A 17601-nucleotide genomic window follows, 5' to 3' on the forward strand; every position below is an offset into this window, starting at 1 on the left:
GCACTTGTTGGTTTGTTGGAAGCACAAGGAGTAGTCTTCTTCTTTGGAAATGCTTCAAGAGTTGTTTGTTTCCAAGACAGTCTTCTCTTTTCTTTATAAGTTTCATGATGGCATGCAGAAGCATTTTTTAAATCTGTAGCAACTTTCTAGTGCGCTCGAAATTTGTAGCTTGTGACTCGAAAATCTCAATTGCCTTTTCTATGTGTTAAAAACTTTCGTCAAAGTCCCTTAAGAGTGAAGGAATGAACAGGAATTTCAGTTATTAAATCTTCTTCCTCAGCTTCTTCACATTTTGCCATTTCAAGGTCTTCATTTGTGAGCTCTCCATTGTGTGTTTGAAGCAGATCACTGACATCAGTTGTAGAAACCTCAAGCTGCAATTGGTTAGCAATATTAACGACCGCTTGTTTCATTTTCAAACAGAAGCAGTACGATTTCTGCTGGTTCTTGAAATGCTTCAAAATTATCAAGAAACTGACGACAGAGTTTATTCCAAACACCTTTCATGTTCTTCTCTATAATTTTGTCCCAAGCTCGATTTATTATTTTGATTGCATCTAAAATATGGAATTCTTTCCAAAATGGTTTTAAGAGTTGGACCTCCCTCCTTATCTCTACCTGAACAAATAAATGCATGCACAGTAGTAATATATTGTTAGCTATGCACGTGGTTTGAAATGGCATATTTATGAATGTTTAGCATTTATTTATTGCAATTAATGTTCGTATTTTCATTTCTGTTGATACTTGATATTTGAAAAAAAAGAGAACTCTTAAACCCGGAAACTTGTAAAGCAAAAACTCGTATAGCAGGAAATGCCTGTATATGCATTGAGAATCTTCAGATAGAACCACTATGTGGCAGTAATCATAATGTACTCATGTGGGACTTATTTAAGATTTAACTACCATCAGGAGTAAAGGGTGGGCTTTCTGCTTTCTTAAAAGGTGACTATGGTGGTCTCAGACAGTTTTTAAATTCTATAGATTAGGATCAACTGATGATGTTACCAACAGCATATTCTATTTGGGAAGCACTCAAGAAATTAATCTTGAAAGCTGCTAGGCTTTTCATACCAACAAAGAAATAATGTTCATGGTTTAGGCCTAAATGGATGTCAGATGAACTGAGACATGTTGCAGAGAGGAAAAACGCATCGGCTTCTGTGGCCATAATGCACCTCCCAAAGTTTTTGCATTTTCTACTCTGATCTAAGCAGGAAGCGGGAATCGAACCCGTGACCTTTGGGTTGCCAGGCAGGCTCTTTACCCACCCGGCTAGTCCTAAAGATGTTAGATAAACTAATGAGATTCGTGGCAGAAAAGAAATATGCATGAGATACATATAAATTATCAGGAGGCACAGAAGCCTGGTAGATATAACCTAGTCTGTAATCAAGTCACAGAGGAGGTTAGGAAGGTGAAGGCAGATTATGAGAAATCTTTGGTAAAGGATGCAAAGAAAAACAGCAAAGACTTCTTTACTTATATAAACTCTGGCAGAAAGGGAGATGAATCAACATGGTCCACTTGATATCGATGTTTCAACTGTTGATGATCCTGTTCAGGAAGCTGACAAACTGTATGAATAATCTGTATCTATATTCACAGATGAGGAATTCTGTACAGAAGTGGAGGCCAGAAGTTTATCAAACTCTAAAAGGGAGCAAAATGACTTTGTAATAACTGAGAGAAAAGTCAAGGAGAAATTGTTGAAGTTAAACATAAGAAAGGAACCAGGGGTGGATGTATCTATCCAGTTATATTAAGGGAATAGTCAAATTCTTAGCCATAATTATGACAGCATCTTTGAATTCAGGGGTGTCCCCAAGTACTGGGGAAGTGCAAATGTATCCCCAATTCACAAACAGGAATCAAAGAGTGACATGAGTAATTACAGACCTGTTAGTTTAACTACTGTTCCAAGGAAGTAAAGGAGTCAATGGCTAAAAAGCAATGCAGGATCATATAGACAAGACTGCAATTATAGTTCAGACACAGCATGGGTTTGTGAAGAGGAAATCTTGCCTGACCAATTCAACTGGATACTACGATGTAACACACAGGAACTGTATGCAAAAAATAATTTTGATATCATATACTCTGATTTCAAGAAAGCTTTTGATACTTTTGCACATAGAAGAAGGCTGCCGTACAAATTGGAGCAGTATGGCATTAAGGGAAAGTTGCTTCTACGGATAAAAGGATGGTTGAACATGAGAAGACAGAGTGGTAATCAATGGACATTACTCATTGTGGACTAATGTTATTAGTGGAGTTCCCACGGTTCGATGTTGGGACCATTGTTGTTTTCTATATTTATCGATGATATTGAATTTATTTATCAATGATATAACAGGCTTAATGTTCACATTTGCAGATGATACAAAGGTTGGCAGGGCTGTTAATGACAATAACAACAGTAGGCAGCTGCAACACAATGTGGAAAAGTTGGGCAGATGGACTGAGATGTAGCATTTGAAGTTTAACATTGACAAATGCAAAGTACTGAATATGGGCAGTGGTAACCCAGAGTAATGTACTGACTGTGCAGTACTACACTCAGGATAGTGGAGAATGAAAAAGACCTGGGGGTAATTGTGCCATTAGATATGAAGTTTTCAGAGCAGTGTAGACAGGCTGCCAGAGCAGCTCATAGGGTGTTGTCAACGATATGTAAGAACTTTGCTAGCAGGGATAAGGGGGTGATTATCTCTTTGTGTAAGGCAATGGTCAAGCCACATCTTGAGTACTGCATTTTGGTGTGGAGGCCTTAATCAAGGAAGGATGTAGACCTGTTGGAATGAGTATAGAGCAGTGTTGGAACAAGTATAGGGCAATGAGATTGGTGAGGAGAACAAAGGGGGGGCTCTTACAAAGAAAGGCTTAAATTCTGCAAATTGAAGAATCTGGAGATTAGACACCTGCAAGGTGATCTGATTTTTTTTTTTTTTTTTTTATGTAAACCTCAAACACGAGAGGTATTAGAACCTATAGTACTAAGTACTGTGCTTGGGTTGGAGGTTGAGAAGACAAAAGAAGATATTTGTTGACATTGGACGAACTTCTGTAGACTAATTTTCAGGAAATACATAAGAAGGAAGGTTGTTTCAGAAAATGGCAGTTGAATGAATAAACGAGGAAGATGAAAAGTTGATTCTGTGAGTTTGAAGTTGGACTGTAAATGAATGTTGGCTGGTGGCGGCACGTGTTTGGACTGTTTTGAAAGAGAGAGCGGGAATTATAGAAGCCAATTCAGAAGAACAGTGCCCATGGAAGTATCTGTAGAAGAGGCATGCAGCTGAAACAGTACGTCTATGAGACAGCGAGTGGAGGGACTCTGTTAGAGATGAATCATTAATTAACCTAACTGCCCTCTTCTGAATGGAATCAAGAAGCCTGAGAGAGGTTTTAGAGGCACCACCCCAGATGTGGGAACAATATTCCATGGCAGGGCGGATTTGCGATTTATACAGAGTGAGCAGCTGTTTGGAAGAAAAGTAACGCCGAGAGCGAAAGAGAAAACCAAGTTTTTTAGATGGAGAGGAAGCAATATTTGTAATGTGCTTGTGCCAAGAGAGATTAGAAATCAGGGTAATCCCCAAAAGAGAAATATCATTTTGCCTAGAAATCAGAGTGTCACTAAAGATAAGCATAGGAGCAGAAGAATCCTTTTTGCGAGATATAAGACAAGACTGAGTTTTAGAAGAACTGAAATCAACTAAGTTGTCTTTGCCCCATTGGAGAATTACCTGAAGATCGGCATTTAAGGAATTGGTAGCAATTATTTTCGAGAAGTTGAAGCTGATTGAGCAGGACAAGGTTTCTCAAAATGGAAAGTGGAATGCAATGTTCTATCATCGGCAAAACTATGGATAGGATTTCCAGTCAATGGAAGGTCATTAATATACAAGAGGAAAAGAGTGGGGGAAAGAACTGAACCTTGGGGGACACTGGCATTAGTGGAGAAGTTAGAAGACAGAGAGCCATCTACCATCACCCTCAGTGAGCGATCAGAGAGAAAACTGGATAACCAATTACTAAAAACAGTTGGCAAACCATAAGATGGAAGCTTGTTTAGAAGACCTTTATGCCAAACACGATCGAAAGCCTTTGAGATGTCAAGAGCAACTACTTGTGTTTCACCGAACCTTTCCATTGAATTAGTCCATAAATGGGTAACATAAGCCAGAACATCACCAGTGGATCGACACTGACGGAATCCATACTGGCGATCGTTGATCAGACGGAAGGTTTCTAGGTAGTTTAAGAGGTGGTTGAGAGTTGATTCAGGTGTAGAAGGCTTTAAATGGTTTGAGCAAGCTCGATGCTGATGGGATTCCTCCTCTTGCTCAGATTACACACTTGAGGGAGCATAAATTCAAATTTGGGAAAGACAGTTGCAGAATTGATGTGCAGAAAATTGTGCCAGCAGGTGGTTGATTGCTGGAACAAACTTCCATCTGTCGTTTTGGAAGTTGACAGCTTAAATAAATTCAAGGATGAACTGAACAAATGTTTGGAGCAAATGGATAGGTGAATGGGAAGAGTTGGTTTTTTTTTTTTTCTGGCAAACAGCAAGCTTATATAGCATCAGTGCTATATAAGCTTGCTTTCTCGTATCACATGCCACTACTAATGCTAAAATGTTGTATTCAAAAACTTGTACAAACTTTAGCCTCAGTACATGAGAGCAAAAAGATCATTCTCATGCACTGAGACTAACAGTTACAATTTTTAAATTTAATATACCTTTCTAAATGGCCATAAAAAAATTTTGGGTTTGTTAAATAATAAAAATTTTGTTCGATATGTTTCTCTTGTTTTACCAGAGAACTTTAAAAGGGTGTACTAACTTTGATTTCATTATACAGCTCATCCTATATAATGAATGTTAATAATCAGTAACATCTTACCTTCACTTCTACGGAACAACCAATTGTCCAAGAAGGATTGTTGATCGGCTGTAAATGACATATCAAATGAACCATTGATGATTTGCCAACCCCTAAAAAAAAAAAAAAAAATTTTAAAAAAGAACTTAAGACAACTAAAAATAGAAACTAGAAACTGATATAGTAGTATGGGAAGTTATTTAATTGTAACCTAACACCTAGTATAAAATTGGCTGGCTCTTAAATTTCATTATTTGTCCCACTCCAACACAAATAAATAATTAAACTTTTGTTGGGGCAGTTCCAAATCCATTTGTACAACAATATCTAGGTAAAATCAGCAGTGAAAACACTGCTGATTTTACCTGATCAAAGTCTAGGTAAATCAGCAGTGAAACACTGCTGATTTACCTAGACTTGGGGTTAGTTCTAACTTAAACAAAAGTAGACATTCATTATGAACACACAAGTATTAATTTAATAAAATGGGAAGAGTCCATGCCGGAGTCTTAACAACTTCTTTTTACGATGTACATTAATGTAGTGCATTACACAGAATCCAAATCATTTAAATAATACAATAATGACAGTAGCAACTAGAAATAGGTTAACCATTGGCACATGCATTCCAGCAGATTGGAAAACAAGGTGCTGGGGGTTTCAGAGACAGCTGGGAATCATAATGGAACAAGTAAATACATGGACTATGTTAGAGTAGCTAAGAATAAGAACAGGTGCATATATACTTGTGTGTACATGCAAGTATACATGCACCTGAATACTTCCATGTATTTGCAAGTATACAGGTGCATGCAAATACTGCAAACATTCAGGTGTTGGTCAAAACATCAAAGGCAGATATTGTTGGGATATCAGATTCATGGTGTCACACAGATATAAGGAATGCAGAACTGGAATTTGGGGAGTACAATGTGTACAGAAAGGATAGACAGGATAGGAAAGGAGGAAGGGTTATGCTATTAGTTAAGAAACACATAAAAACCAAGGAGGTACAGCCAGTCGACATCGCTGGACAGTACAGTGTCGAGTCAGTTTGGTGTGACGTAAGCATTGGGAGATCAAAATTGAGAGTAGGAGTGTGCTATAGGCCTGTTACGAGTGGTATGAATCCCACCTTTCTCTTTTCGGATAAATTAAATATTCAGTAATGGATAAATTAACTATTAGTCTGATTTCCCTAGTTGCTGACGTATATTTTGATTGTGTTGAAATCCATAAAATTGTAATACCATCAGCAAGGACGGAAATCAGTAAAATCAAATAAATATTATTCGAAATTAGAACTAAAATATTAAATATCTTCTAAAGACCCAGCCCACTCGTAACCTTGCTTAGGAGAAAATTATATACAGTACATTTCAGCTATAAGAACTTCCGCTGAGAGGTCACGAATGTCAAGGGAAAAGTGTCTTCTCTTATAAACACATGAGCGTTCGGCAAGTATGGGAAGATGCTATAGCAGGGGAAGAACAGTTCCTTCCCCATATATAAACAACAAAATACCTTGAGCTCTTTCTGAATGATGGTGATATTGAATAACAATCTCGCTTGCCCAAAAATGGTCAAAAACGTAACACCAGTGTCAGTAGCCATGACGTACTTAGGGTTGGCTGTTCGTTAAGTGGTCCAGAAGAAGAGTCAACAGATTTTTAAACCATGACACGGTACTTGGACCGCCTAAGATTTTGGCCTTGGAATTAGAACATCCAATGAGACAAGCGATGGAAAGATACACGAAAGATTTGACCCTGAATATAAAAGCAAAGGAGAGAAAAATAGAAAGGAGTGAAGAGTTAAGAGCTAAGAGTAGAGAGTGAAGAGTAAAGATTTGAGAAGAATTAAGAAGTAAAAAGTGTTGGTGTTGTTGTTGTTAAGTGAGAAACAGATAGTATAGTATTAGTAAGAAGAATTGGAAAATAGTTCGACTTAGAAGATTAAAATAGTCGCGACTTTTGTCTATAGTGAAAACGTTATCTAGTAAGAATTGTGCCAGTGAAAATCATATTGAAGAAGTCAAGTAACTTTCCAGCAGCAGAATCAAGCAGAGGGAAGCGTCCTTAGAGGGAGAAATCTCGATCGAAACGAGGGAAAGATACAGGAAAACGGTAAGCGGAAATGTTTCATCATGTATGTATGAGAACGAGAGATAGTTTAAATGGAATATTACGGTGACACAGTTTTAAAAGATGATTCCTTTCTAAGTTGATTTCTCTCTATGTTTTATATATGTTACATATGAATTGTATTACATGTCGCGGTACAACAGTATAGGTACCATGAATATTACCTGGTTAACATAAAGGTCTGATATTCTAATGTATGTACTTAAAATAATAAATGTCTTAAATGTCTTAAATATTAAATGTCTGCAATATTAACTGTTTTAAATATAAAACAGAGGAGAAAAGGGTGAAAAAGATGATGGTACCCAGTTGATATTCAACAAGGGCAATTAGAAAAAATATATATATGTTTATGGATAGTATAGATTGTTGTATTAAATGTACGGCCCTTGTAAGAGAAATATAATTATAAGGAATCATGGTATAATACTAAAATGGTTTAAATCAAATGATGATAATTTCCTAATCTTTAATATGAAGATGAATGTTATAAGAGTGAGAATGAGCTATATATATATATATATGTGTATTTTCCTATGTAATGTGTTTTTATATATTGTAATAAATGATTGTTTTGTTACTAATACTGCCTCGTTGCTGACTTCAGATCACATTAGTAATCACCTGGGGTTGATTAAGTTCAATTAAAAATTATTGCGCTAAGGAAGGTAATTTCATTAAGTTTCTTAATTTAATTAAATCCTTTTTTAGTTACACAACACGAAAAAACGGGTTCAAACTGCGATATAAGGGGTAGATAGGTCATCCAATCTCACCTATTATATTTTGGGTATACGAAACCCGGTCCTAAACAAAACCACAAGGCACACAGATAAAGCCATAACTATGTTGGGGGAAGGTTACCGATTAAGGAGAAAAATTTAATCATGCAAATACAACTTAATGACAGCCTTTATAACAGTCACAGCCTTTTGTAATAGAAGATGCTATTTATTATGTCCCCAGACAAAATGGTTGCCGCGATTGTATTTAACTTTTCTTAACTATTATCCACATCATACCCGGCTACCAACGTATCTCTCTCTCACTCTTTCTCTCTCTCTCTCTCTCTCTCTCTCTCTCCCCCCCCCCAACAATTGTTGCCGTGATCACTCTCTCTCATCCCCCCCCCCAACAGGCCTAATGACTTTGATGAGTATAATAAGAAACTGTACAGGGAAATGGAGTGGGACAGTAAATCAGAGAGTCTTATAATGGGGGATTTTAATTTCCCAGATATTGACTGGAATTTGTGGATTGGTCCCTCACACACTAGCAAGGCTTTTGTGGATTTATTAGATGATTGTTTTCTACATCAGCATGTTCGAGAGGCAACTAGAGGGAGTAATACTCTTGATCTGATTATCAGTAGTGATTCTTCATGCATTAAGAATCTGCAGATAAAGGAACCACTAGGTGGCAGTGATCACAGTGTGCTGAAGTGGGATTTACTCAAAGAGTTAACTACCATCAGGGGTAACGGGAAGGGTTTTTGCTTTCGTAGAGGCGACTACGATGGTCTGAGACAGTATTTAAATTCTATACAATGGGACCAACAGATGAGGTTATCAACAGCAAAATCAAAATGGGAAGCATTCAAAGAATTTATCTTGGAAGCTACTAGGCTTTACATACCAACTAAGAAATATTCTTCAAGGTTTAGGCCTAAATGGATGTCAGATGAACTAAGGAGACATATGGCAGGGAAGAAAAATGCATGGGAATCATATAAATTAATGGGCGACATGGAAGCCTATGATAGATATAAGCTGGTCTGTAAAAACGTCACAAAGGAGGTTAGGCAAACAAAGGCAGATTATGAGAAATCTTTGGCAAAGGATACAAAGAAAAACAGCAGAGTTCTTTACCTATGTTAACTCTAGAAGGAATGGGATGAATCAGATTGGTCAACTGGATATCGGTGGTTCAACTGTTGATGATCCTGCTCAGGTGGCTAACAAATTAAATAAGTATTTTGCATCTACATTCGCACATGAGGAGTTATTCAGGGAGGAGAATGCCAGAGGTGAACTAAACTCTGACAGTGAGCTAGATGATTTTGTAATAATTGAGAGTAAAGTGGAGCAGAAATTGTTGAAGATAAATACAAGAAAGGCACCTGGGATGGATGGGATCTATCCAGTTATATTAAAGGAGGCAGCAAAGGAAGTAAGCAAGCCCTTAGCCATAATTATGAGAGCTTCCTTGGAATCAGGAGAGGTACCCATGGACTGGAGATATTCAAATGTGATCCCAATTCACAAAGCAGGATCAAAGGGCAACACAATAATTATAGACCTGTTATTTTAACTTCTGTTTAAGGGAAATTAATGGAGGCACTGGTTAAAGAAGCACTGCAGGATCAACTAGACAAGATTTCATTTATAGCTTGGACACAGCATGTGTTTGTTAAGAGGAAGTCTTGTCTGACCAATTTGATTGGATACTATGATGTGGTCACAAAGGAACTGGATGCAGGGAATAACTTTGATATCATATATTTGAATCTTAGAAAGGCTTTTGATACTGTTGAACATGGAAGACTGCTGCACAAATTAGAGCAGTGTGGCATTAGAGGCAAGTTGCTGCTATGGATAAAGGGATGGTTGAGTGGGAGAAGACAGAGTGGTAATCAATGAACACTGCTCATCATTGACTAATGTTATTAGTGGAGTCCCTCAGGGTTCAGTGTTGGATCCATTGTTGTTTTCTGTATTTATAAATTATATTGATGATAGTATATCAGGCTTAATGTCCAAGTTTTCATACGATATGAAGGTTGGCAGAGTTGTTAATGACACTAATTACAGTAAGCTGCTGCAACAGAATTTAGAAAAGTTGAGCAGATGGGCTGAGAGGCAGCAAATGAAGTTTAATACTGACAAAAGTAAAGTACTACATTTGGGAAGTAGTAATCCCACAGTAATGTATCAACTCTGTTGTACTACACTGACAGTGGTAGGGAATGACAAGGCCCTAGGTGTAATTGTGACAGATATGAAGCTTTCTGAGCACTGTGGATGGTCTGCAAGAGTAGCTCATGGTGTTCTTGTCAATGGTATACAGGAATTTTTCTAGCAGGAATAAGGAGGTGATTATCCCCTTGTATAAGGCGATGGTCAGGCCACACCTTGAGTACTCTATACAAGTCTGGAGGCCTCATTTTAAGAAGGATGTAGAGCTGTTGGAACGAGTACAGAGAAGGGCAACAAGATTAGTGAATAGAACAAAGGGTTGCTCTTACGAAGAAAGGCATATGCTTTGCAGATTACAGTGTTTGGAGACTAGGCACCTGCGATGTACTCTGATTGAGGTGTATAAAGCCTTTAATGGTTTGAGCATGCTCAATGCTGATGGGATTCTTCCTCTTGCTCAGAATAATCACCTAAGAGAACAAATTCAAATTGAGGAAAGACAGTTGTAGGATTGATGTTTGGAAGTTTGCCTTTATCCAGCGGGTAGTTGATTGGTGGAACAGACTTCCATCTTTTGTTGTGGAAGCTGATACCTAAATAAACTTAAAGCTGAGCTGGACAGGTATTTGGAAAACAATGGAGGGGGTGAAATTGGAGCTTTTTTTTTTTTTGGGCGATTCTTGCATAAGCTTGCTTTCTTGCATCGTGTGCCTCTACTAATGCTAACACAGCGCAATGTCTTTCTTTAGGTGCGGTCTCCATACCTGAACACAGTATTCCTAGTGGAACGAAGGATATTACTGCATGAAATACTAATCTAAAATAGAATGGAACTAAATTTAAAAACTTTATTCAAAATAAATTTAAAAATCTATAAATGACTTAAATTTGACTGCACAGCTTTTATCACTTTTTTTTTTGTGTTAAAGAGAAACCACTTTCCACAAATAATTAAAAAGCATATTAAAAAAAAAAAAAAAACCTTTCATACAAATTCAACACAGCAACTTATATAAGTTTATCTGTTGACAGAAATTGATATTTCTTTGCTGTCGCCATTAATATAATTGGATAGATTCCATCCACCCCAGGCACCTTTATGTTTAACTTCAATAATTTATCTTTCACTTTCCATTCGGTTATCACAAAATCATTCAGCTCCCTGTCAGAATTTGATAAACCTCTGGCATCCCATTCTCTAAAGAATTCCTCGTGTGAATGTAGATACAAAATACTTATTCAATTTGTCAGCAAGCAAGCTGAGCTAGGTCTTCTATAGTTGGTACTGATAGCCACTGATATCAAGTGGACCAATCTGATTCAACCCCTTCTTTCTGCTATTAATATAATCATAGAAGTTTTTACTGCTGTTCTTTGCATTCTTTGCCAGAGACTTCTTAGCTTAGCTAACCTCCTTTGTGACTTGATTACAGAGTAGTTTATCTACCCTAGGCTTCTGTATCACTTGATAATTTATATGCATCACATGAATTTTTCTTCTCTGCTACAAGTCTCATCAGTATAACAACCATTTAGGTCTAAGCCTTGAAACGTATTTCTCAGTTGGTATGAAAAGTCTAGTAGCTTCTATGATTACTTCCCTGAATGCTTCCCATTTAGAATTTGCTAATGGAAACATCATCAGTTGATCCCACTGCACAGAATTTAAAAAACTGTCTGAGACCAATGTGGTCACCCTTATGAAAGCAAAAGCTTTCCCTTTACCCTTAACAGCAGTTATGTCTTTAATAAAATTCCACATTAATACAATGTGATCACAGCCACCCAGTGGATTTTATTTACAAATTCTTAATGCTTGTAAAATCACTGCTGATAACCAGATCAAGAGCTGCTTCCTCTTGTTGCCTCTCTTAACAAACTGACGAAGGATTTATTTGCACTAGTAATACTAAAAGATGACGAGTAATTGCATACCTGTTGTATGTCGTTTCTGTACAAACTGTGCCTCCCTTATGTCTGAGTGTCACCACGTCTCCTATATATCCCCACAATGTCTTCATTTGATGAATTAACCAGTACTTCAAATTTATTTACTATGCTCCTAGCATTAGTAACGGCCGCATGGTGCAAGAAAGCCTATGGCTTAGGCTGCACCAGGCAAAAAAAAAAAATCCGAACAAAACAATGATAAAAACAAAAAAAAAAATAAAATAAATAACTAAATAATAATAATTAAAAAAAAAAAAGGAAATTAAACCTATCATCCTATGCACTTCCCTTACCCGAAAGTACTATCCAGATGACCTTTGAATTTCCCTAAACTGTCTGCCTCTACCACCCATGAAGGCAACTTATTCCAGTAATTTATAACTCGATGGTTAAAATAAAACTTCCTGCAGTCCAATCTAAACATTTCCCCCCGTAACTTGAATTTATGTCCCCTAGTTCTAGCATAATTTATAATCTTGAAAATTTTGTCCTCATTCATTTTACTGATGCCTCTCAGAGCCTTAAACACCTCAATCAAATCTCCTCTAAGGTGTCTAGTTTCCAAACTCTGCAACCCACATATTCAAAGTCTTTCTTCATAAGGACGCCCTTTTGCCGATCTCACCAGGCGAGTTACCCGTCTTTGTACCCTTTCAAGAAGCTCGATGTCTTTCTTTAGGTGCGGTCTCCATACTTGAACACAGTATTCCAAGTGTGGTCTAACATAAGCCTTATATAATGGGATTATCCCGTCCCTATCTCTACTTGCAAAAGTTCGATAGATCATCGATAGAACACCATGGGCCTTCCTTGCAACCTGTTTACAATGCTCAGAGAATTTCATGTCTGACCGTACTGTAACACCCAAGTCCCTTTCCTCCAGTACTGGGTTTAGTTGAACTACACCAAGTGAATAAGTTATTTTGGGATTACTGTTTCCCAGGTGTAATACCTTACACTTTGTTGGATTAAAGCATAGCTGCCATTTTTCTGACCATTCCTAAAGTCTATCTAGGTCTCTCTGAAGAAGCTCAGCCTGACAGTGATCATTAACTACTCTACCAATTTTAACATTATCTGCAAATTTAGACATCACGCCCTCTATCCCTTCATCAATGTCGTTTATAAAAATTAAAAACAACAGTGGTCCCAATACTGATCCTTGGGGAACCCCACTTCTTACATCAACCCAATCTGAGGAATAGCCATTTATCACAACCCTCTGCCTCCTGCCCTGAAGCCATCCTTCTATCCATCTAAGGATTTTCCCAGTGATTCCAACCTGTTCCAGCTTATAAAGCAACCGCTCATGTAGGACTGAGTCAAAAGCTTTGCTGAAATCTAAATAAACAATGTCAAAATTATTCCCTAAATCCAGCTCGTGAGTGACCCTTTCGAAATAGCGAACCAGATTTGTTAAACATGATTTTCCCTTTACAAAACCATGCTGAGTATCCTTGAGAAAGTGTGTGTGTGCAAGTATACATACACCTGTTCTTACTCACCCTAATATATCCCATGTATCTCCTTGTACAATGACCTACAGCATGGTCCTTGAAATCCACTTCACCTTGCTTTCCAGGCTGCTAATGCATGTACCAATAGAAGCAGTGCCAAAATCACTCTCACTTCTGCCTGTGGCTTTAGTTAACCTATTAGTTTGTGTATCCCTCCAAGGTATCAGTTTTCTGTCCCCACCTAAGCATCATTGACTGCTCTTGCATCCCTTCTATTTAAGTCTATACCATTCCTGTAGAAACAGTCTCTCCTGTTAACAATCCTAACTCATGACTTTTTTTGTTAAGTAAATCCTCAGATCTCCTACTCCTAAGATCATTAGTGCAGATATGTATGATAATATCACCTTTTGTGCCTTTAAAAGGTGATAATTAAAAGTTAATGCGATTCACTGGCTCACTATTTCTGTGCATAGTTGTCTGTTATAACACATTCCTACTCATAATTATGTTTTCCTAGTGATTATGCCACACCAAACTGTCCCTCTCCTGTCCTGACTGTCCTTTCTGTACAAACTGCACTACCCATATTCAAATTATGCCTCTTATGTCTGAGTGAAACACCATGTCTCTTATATCTCCATAATGTCTTTGTTTGACAACTTAATCAGAATTTCCCATTCATCAAATTTATTTACTGTGCTCCAAGCATTAGTGTACATGCAAGTATACATGCAACTGTTCTTAGCATTAGTAGAGGCATATGATACAACAAAGCAAGCTTAAATAGCATTAGCCAAAAAAAGAAAAAAAAAAAAAAAAACTTTCCATTTCACTCACCCATTCACTCCAAATGTTTGTCTAGTTCTGCCTTGAACTTAAATTTCAGTTTTTAACCTCCACTACAACAGATGGAAGTTTGTCCCAACTATCAACCACCTGCTGGCTAAAGGTAAATTTCCATGCATCTATTCTATAATAGTCTTTCCTCAATTTGAAAAGATGAGCAATCTGAGCAAGAGGAAGAATCCCATCAGCATTGAGCTTGCTCAAACCATTCAAGGTCTTAAAAACCTCAATTAGATCACCTCACAGGTGCCTAGTCTCCAGACACTGCAATTGCAGAACTTAAACCTTTCTTGGTAACAGCAACTCTTTGTTCCACTCAACCTCGTTGCCCTTCTCTGTGCTCATTTCAACACACTACATCCTTCCTAAAATGAGGCCTCTAGACCTATATGCAGTACTCAAGGTGTGGCCTGAACATTGCCTTACACAAAGGGACAATCACCTCCTTATTCCTGCTAGCAAGATTCCTGTATATCATTAACAACACACCATGAACTACTCTCGCTGCCTGTCTGCACTGCTCAGAAAACTTTATATCTGATTACTCTCAGGTCCTTTTCATTCTCCACTACACTGAGTGTAGTGCGACTCAGTTGGTACATTACTCTGGGGTTACTGCTACCTATATACGGTACTTTACATTTCTCAACGTTAAACTTCAGTTGCCAACTCTTAACTTTTCCAGATCCTATTGCAGCAGTGTACTATTATTAGTGACATTAACAAGCCTGCCAATCTTCGTATCATCTGCAAATTTGACATTAATCCTGATATACCTTCAACAATATCATTGAGAAAACAACAATGGGTACAACACCAAACCATGGGGTACTCCACTAATAACATTAGTCCACGAAGAGTAATGTCCATTGATTACTAATCTGCCTTCTCCCATTCAACCATCCTTTTATCCATTGCAGAAACTTGCCCTTAATGCCATTCAGCTCCAATTTGAACAATACTCTTCCATGTACAACGGTATCAAAAGCTTTTCTAAAATCCAAGTACATAATATAAAAATTATTTTTTCATCTAGTTCCTTTGTGACCACATCATAGTATCCAATCAAATTTGTCGGACAGGACTTCCCCTTAACAAACCCATGCTGTGTCTGAACTATAACCGCAAATTCGTCTAGATGATCCTGCATTGCTTCTTTAGCATTAGTAGAGGCATATGATGCAAGAAAGCAAACTTATGCAGCATCAGCCAAAAAGAAAAAAAAAAAAAAAAAAAAAAATGCTCCCATTTCTCCCCTCCATTCATTCCAAATGCCTGTCCAGCTCAGCCTTAAATCTATTTAGGCTATTAGCTTTCAACAACAAAAGATGGAAGCCTGTTCCACCAATCAACTACCCCGCTGGCTAAAGGCAAATATCCGCACATCTATTCTACAACTATCTTTCCTCAATTTGAAACTGTGCCCCCCTCATGTTCTTAGTCTGAGCAAGAGGAAGAACCCTATCACCATTCAGCTTGCTCAACCCATTCGAGTCCTTATACACCTCACCGGTGACTCCATTATTTTTCCTGGAACAGAAGTTAAACTAACAGGTATGTAATTACTTGTGTCACCCTTTGATCCCTTTTGTGAATTGGTTGACACATTTGCACATCTCCAGTCCATGGGGACCTCCCCTGAGTCCAGGGAAGCTTTCATAATTATGGCTAATGAGTTTGCTTACTTCCTTTAATATAACTGGATAGATCCCATCCACTCCAGGTGCCTTTCTTATGTTCAATTTCAACAATTTCTCCTCCACTTTGCTCTCAGTTATTACAAATCACTTAGCTCCCTGCCAGAGGTTGCTAAGCTTCTGGCATCAACTTTCTTACAGACTTCCTTATGTGTGAATGTAGATGCAAAATACTCATTTGGTTTGTCAGCTACTTCAGCAGGTTCATTAACAATTGAACTGAAGATGTAAATTGGACCAACCTAATTAATCCCCTTTCTTCTAGAGTTTACCTAAGTAAAGAAGTCCTTACTATTTTTCTTTGCATTCTTTGTCAAAGAATTCTTGTAAACTGCTTTTGCTTGCCTAACATCCTTTGTAACTTAATCACAGACTATCTTATATTTACAATAGGCATCTGTCTCTCCTGATAATTTGTTTGTATTGTTCTTCTCTGAAACAAGTCTCATTAGTTCAACTGACATTAATTTAGGCCTAAATCTTGGACAGTATTTCTTAGTTAGTATGAAAAGCTTAGTAGCTTCCAAGATTACTTTCCCGAATTCCCATTTAGAATATTCTGTTGGTAACATCATCAGTTGGTCCCACTGTATAGAATTTAAAAACTGTCTGACACCACTGTAGTCACCTTTATGAAAGCAAAAAAGTTACGTCTTTAAGTAAATTGCACATCAATACATTGTGATCACTGCTGCTATTTTGTTATTTGGTTTTTTTTTTTTAGGAGCATTAGCAACTAAGGCCATATTGCTCCGGGGATATGCGGTGGTCATTCCCTGACCTTTCCGCATCCTCCATATTTGGTGTCACGGGCTCAAAACCTGGTCTAATCAAGAAGTGTGTGCTACGCACTACTGCTCCTGCCCACCTGGATACAGAGGCAGCAAGTGATCACTGCAACCTAGTGTTTCCTTTATCTGCAGATGCTTAATGCATGAAGAATCGCTGCTTACTCTTAGTTACCCTAATACATCCCAATTATTTACTTGTTCTGTGATGATACACAGCTGGGATTGAAATCCCCAAAACTGTATTTTCCAGGCTGCGTGTACCTTCCAGAAGCAGTGCAAGAATCACTTTCATCTTCTTCCCCCCCCCCCCCACATGTGGCTGTTGCTAATTTATTAGTCTGTATAATATCAGTGTAGATGCACATTAGTTTTTTTTTTTTTTTTTATGTAAACCCCAAACACGAGAGATATTAGAACCTAGAGTACTTAGTACCGTGCTTGGGTTGGAAATTGGGAAGACAAAAGAAGATACTTGTTGATACTGGACTTGAACTTCTGTAGACTAATTTTCAGGAAATACTTATGAAGGAAGGTTGTTTCAGAAAACGGCAGTTGAATTGAATCAACGAGGAAGATGAAAAATTGGTTCTGTGAGTTTGAAGTCGGACAGTAAATGGATTGTTGGCTGGTGGCTGCACATGTTCGGCACTGTTTTGCAAGAGAGAGCGGGAATTATAGAAGCCAATTCACAAGAACAGTGCCCATCTGGTTTGTTTGTTTTAGAGTTTTATGGCGCATTAGCATCTAAGGCTATAATGCGCAGAAGTCAAAAGGATGTAGAATATAAAATTATTTGTTACTATTATTGTAAAAAATATATACGATATAAAAACGTTCATATAGCATAAAACTATAAAAATATTCTAGATAGAATTATTTAGATTAATAAGTTGTTAAAAACTT

At 37.6% G+C, this 17601-nt stretch overlaps 1 protein-coding gene across 1 annotated transcript in view; it reads right to left on the bottom strand.

Annotated features, from left to right (window-relative positions):
* The window catches only part of LOC150081214 (rab-like protein 3), a 103034-nt gene that overhangs the window by 39994 nt on the left and 45439 nt on the right, over nucleotides 1–17601 (bottom strand). The window contains exon 2 of the mRNA XM_090379428.1: nucleotides 4917–5008. Coding sequence (XP_090235554.1) covers nucleotides 4917–5008 — 92 coding nt within the window. The remainder of the gene's footprint in view (nucleotides 1–4916; nucleotides 5009–17601) is intronic.

Source organism: Mastigoproctus giganteus, chromosome 8, assembly GCF_048544385.1.
Source record: "Mastigoproctus giganteus isolate SK-2022 chromosome 8, ASM4854438v1, whole genome shotgun sequence".
Taxonomy (NCBI): domain Eukaryota; kingdom Metazoa; phylum Arthropoda; class Arachnida; order Uropygi; family Thelyphonidae; genus Mastigoproctus; species Mastigoproctus giganteus.